The sequence below is a fragment of the Aplysia californica genome, unplaced genomic scaffold, assembly GCF_000002075.1.
Source record: "Aplysia californica isolate F4 #8 unplaced genomic scaffold, AplCal3.0 scaffold00362, whole genome shotgun sequence".
Classification (NCBI taxonomy): Eukaryota; Metazoa; Mollusca; class Gastropoda; order Aplysiida; family Aplysiidae; genus Aplysia; species Aplysia californica.
Genome location: NW_004797632.1, coordinates 308,114 through 312,439, shown reverse-complemented (window position 1 = coordinate 312,439; position 4,326 = coordinate 308,114). Strand labels below are relative to the sequence as shown.

Genomic DNA, 4,326 nt, shown 5'->3' with positions numbered 1-4,326 from the left:
GTACCAACTGCAGTGAGGTTACTGAACACACAGTGCTACAAATGAAACAGAGAGAGAGAGAGAGAGAGAGAGAGAGAGAGAGAGAGAGAGAGAGAGAGAATGAATGTGTTACGGAGCGGGTTGTCCCAGCCCGTGAGACATGTATTTACTTGGCATAATGTCCTGTCTTGTTGTGCGTTTGCGTGAGTGCACCTTTAAGTCTAACCTTTGTAACGTCTACTGCCATTGTTAACGACCAAGACCAATTTCTCCCTGCGAGATGAATAAAGATTGTCATTGTCATTGTCATTGTCAAAACCCTTGTACTAATTCCATGGCCAGAAATATGGCGCCGAGGGGCACGAAGCCAATGAGGAACACTGCAGCGACGAGCAATATCATTTTGGCCACTTGAATGTCCTTGTTCTGTTGACACGCAGAGAAAAGAACCTGCAGTCAGAATGAAACCTGCTATCATAACAACGGGTTTGATGGTATCTTCATTGTCGTTGTAAACTATTCCAATCAGCGTTTTGTTCTTCCCGGTATCGAAGATAGGAACGAGGTCGGTGTATCCAAAAACTGGGAGTAAGGACAGTAGTAAAAGAAAGATTACAGCAGCAAGGTAAATGGCTGTCTTTTTCGGGGTGAATATTCTGTGTACATGTAGGGGTATAATGATGCACAGACAGCGCTCCATTGTCACGACAGCAGTGATTATGCCTGATGTCCTGTTGAAAAGGATAAAAAAATTCACAAGTAATACACGCGGACATACACAGACGTACTCTCTTTCTCTCTCTCTCTCTCTCTCTCTCTCTCTCTCTCTCTCTCGTGCACGCGCACATATACACAAAATCATACAATAACCATTATATCAGTGTGGATGTTTAAAATTCTCTTGAGCTCTTAAACGTTTGGTGACACTGGCATCAAATGTTAGACTTCCACCAAACAGCTCGCTACCCTAGCCCTTTCCCCACTGGCCGGGTGTATTACACCCTCCTGACCACTTTGTAAGGACATAACTCCGAATGCGTTCAATCAACACACTTGTGCGTCTATGTAATCCACAAATTATGTGGTGTATTTATCGCTGTGATTTATCAGAAATTTTCAAATGATAAATGTGCGGGAAATGATTACTGTTTAAAATTTTTATGGCGATTCCTACCTGGTGGGTGTTGTCCACCATACACTTTTTTTGTAAGGAAATACTGGCTGGGTGGTACACCCCCGTACACTTTCTATAGACTTTATGGAGAAAAGGATTAGTCAGGTTAATATGTGAACCAATCCCAACTAACAAGTAACGAGCATGTATTATGAAAAAAACAATTATGGAGGCCTGACATAAATGGAGACAACTTTTAATTTTCAACAGAAACTTGAAACACGAACAGAAATAAGGAGACAAGCTGATGTCAAGGTGCGAGCGGTGAGATTGCCTCGCCACTTGTGGTTCTTGCACCTGCACAAAAGAATGAAAGATTTTTAAAAAATTGTGTTATTCAAAACAGACAGTGCAAAGAAAAACTGAATGGTCTTTACAAACGTGATAATCACACTTCTGGCATCGAGACTTTGTCTTCTGATCCTTTTTGGCCGGTCACAGTGCACATCTCTTTTGCTTTGAGACCCAGGAGACTCGTCTTTTGGCTTGGACGTATTTCTTTGACTTTGGATTGGAACAGACGACACTTGAGTAGGTCTCGTCAATATTTTGTTTGATTGGTAGATTGAGTGTAGAGACAGTTGAGCGTGGTATGATCAGCTGCACAACCAGTTGTCTTGCCACAGCCATGTTGAAGAGCTGCCTGTTTTGTGCGTGTGAAAGTTTGTCATTGAAGAGCTTGGGTTGCCAAATGACACGTGAGCCAATGGAACTGAGGTCAATGATGTTGAAAAAGACCACAAGTGGCCATCTCTTTGTCTTACCTTCCACAGTAAAAGCACGGATCATTTGGTCCATTGCATCCACCTCACTTTTGGTTCTGTTGCAATGCAGGACAATTTCAGGCTTTCCGTTGTACCCAGATCTTTCAGGAGCAGAGTGCATTGTACTGAGGAGAAGGACATTTTGTTTTTTTCTTTGATAAGAGACCAAAGATGCATTCTTTGGAAATACAAAGCCAAGTTTTTATTTTTCCTGGAAGTTCACAGGCAGAAATGTTTTGTTCCACCTGACTGTGCCAACCATAGTTAGGTTGTCTTTTACCAGTACCTCAGCCAAGTCAAGACTGGTAAAAAAAAATTTGTCACAAGTGATATTTCTACCACAGCCCTTGAAGTATTGAGTCAGCTTTTGAACGTTGTTGGATCCCACGGCCTTGTTCTCTGGGGCGGGTCTTGGTCCTGTGTGCTCCTTGCCCAAATAAGGGGAGCCTCTGAGTGGGTATTTGCTTTCAGAGTCACACGCCGAGAAGATTTTAATTCCATATTTACCTGGATTGCTTGGGGTGTACTGGATGAAACTACATCTCCCACGGCATGGAACCAGCTGTTCATCAAATGTTATGTTCTGCCCCGGATGATAGTGCTTGGCTACGTTGGTGTGGAAGAGATCCCAAACGTCGGGGATGGGAGCAAACTTGTCCCTAGCTTGTCGTTGTGTCCTGGTTTCTTTGTCGTCAAATCTGATGATTTAGCAGGTGATTGAATCTGGTTTATTTTTAGAATGCTGCTCTGAGAAGAGGGTAGCCTTGGAACGAAACTGAACAAAATTTCAAAGGACACTTTATTTTGATGAAGACTGCCGGTGTGAAGTAGGCATGCAGGAAAGGCTTTCATCTCAATGGAATCAGTGGGCTCCCAACTATCTCCTTTTTATCTGACGCCCTCTTTGTTTGTGGAATCGACAATGATATCAATAATCCTGTCCTTTATGAAGAGGTAGAATGCCTCGCCTGGGGAAGAGATATGATCAATATAAGACGTTCTGTTTCTTGGTGTTTTCAGAATGTTTTTTGATTGGAGTACGTGCTTCAGGAAATGGCTTTGTGTTCCACTGAGGTTCACGGTCTTTGCAAAGTATAATTTGGTTTGCATTGTCATCGCCACGTTTGCTGCTTGTGAAGGATTGTTGCCAGTTTGTATCTGAGTTTGATAGTCAGGGGTTGGTTCAGAATCGCTTGTAGAATCTGAGTCAGATAAGCAAATCAAGTCAATGGAATCAGCTGATGGTGTCTGTGGTGGCCAGCTTTCGTCTTCATCGGAAAGATCCGCTTCATCACTAGCTTCAGATTCGTCCCCGTCATGAGTAGAGACGCCTAAGCTTTGGAACAGGTTTCTGGATATTTTATTTGCAGTATCTGAAAAACCAACCCAAATGATACATAATTTAAACAGAGTCAACATTGCCGAAACAAGCGTGATTTAGTTGCAGCATGTTTACATGGCCTCTATTGTAGCTGCAGTCCCAGGTATTGAATAATAATATGAACATACATGTCTATTATGGTATATATTTGATACAGCTTACACTAACCTTATGGCTTATATTTGTTCTATTGACCATCACATTAACTTCCATTCTTTCACCTACAGATAAAATCTAGACCTTATTAGATTCTTTGAATAATAAAGCCCCCACCAGTACACACACACACACACACACACACACACACACACACACACACACACACACAAACACACACACACAAACACACACACATACACACACATACACAAACACAGACACGCACAGACACTCAGGCACACATAAACAAATAAAATGTGCTCTCTTACCTTTATTTCACTTGAAAAGAAGAAGAACAAACTTTTCGTGGACAAATCTAAGTTGTTGACACTTGGTCTCTCCAGATAACATGACCATGTGACAGGAAGTTCTTGGAATCAGGGCCAGTCACTCTCCAGCACTTACATAGCCAGAGTTGTCATATTGTCATAAACAAAAAAGCATAAAATACCCTTGATTGCACAGCTTAGCATATAATTTTTGTGTATGTGTGTGAACCCCCAGCCAGTATTTCCTTATATAAAAGTGTACGGGTATGAACCACCAACCAGTATTTCTTTATATAAAAGTGTACGAGTATGAACCCCTAGCCAGTATTTCCTTATATAAAAGTGTACGGGTATGAACCACCAACCAGTATTTCTTTATATAAAAGTGTACGGGTATGAACCACCAACCAGTATTTCTTTATATAAAAGTGTACGAGTATGAACCCCCAGCCAGTATTTCCTGATATAAACGTGTACGGGTATGAACCCCTAGCCAGTATTTCCTTATATAAAAGTGTAGGGATGTCAACCACCCAGCCAGTATTTCCTTATATAAAAGTGTAGGGGCGTCAACCACCCAGCCAGTATTTCCTTATATAA

At 41.7% G+C, this 4,326-nt stretch overlaps 1 protein-coding gene across 1 annotated transcript; it reads right to left on the bottom strand.

Moving 5' to 3' along the window:
• Positions 1 to 2,119: 2,119 nt before the first annotated feature.
• LOC101852942 lies at positions 2,120 to 3,879 on the bottom strand. Its single transcript, XM_005103196.1, has 2 exons — positions 3,863 to 3,879; positions 2,120 to 2,615 (listed from the first exon to the last, which is right to left on the bottom strand). The coding sequence occupies exons 1-2, from the start codon at positions 3,877 to 3,879 to the stop codon at positions 2,120 to 2,122; spliced, it is 513 nt and encodes a 170-aa protein (XP_005103253.1).
• Positions 3,880 to 4,326: the final 447 nt, after the last annotated feature.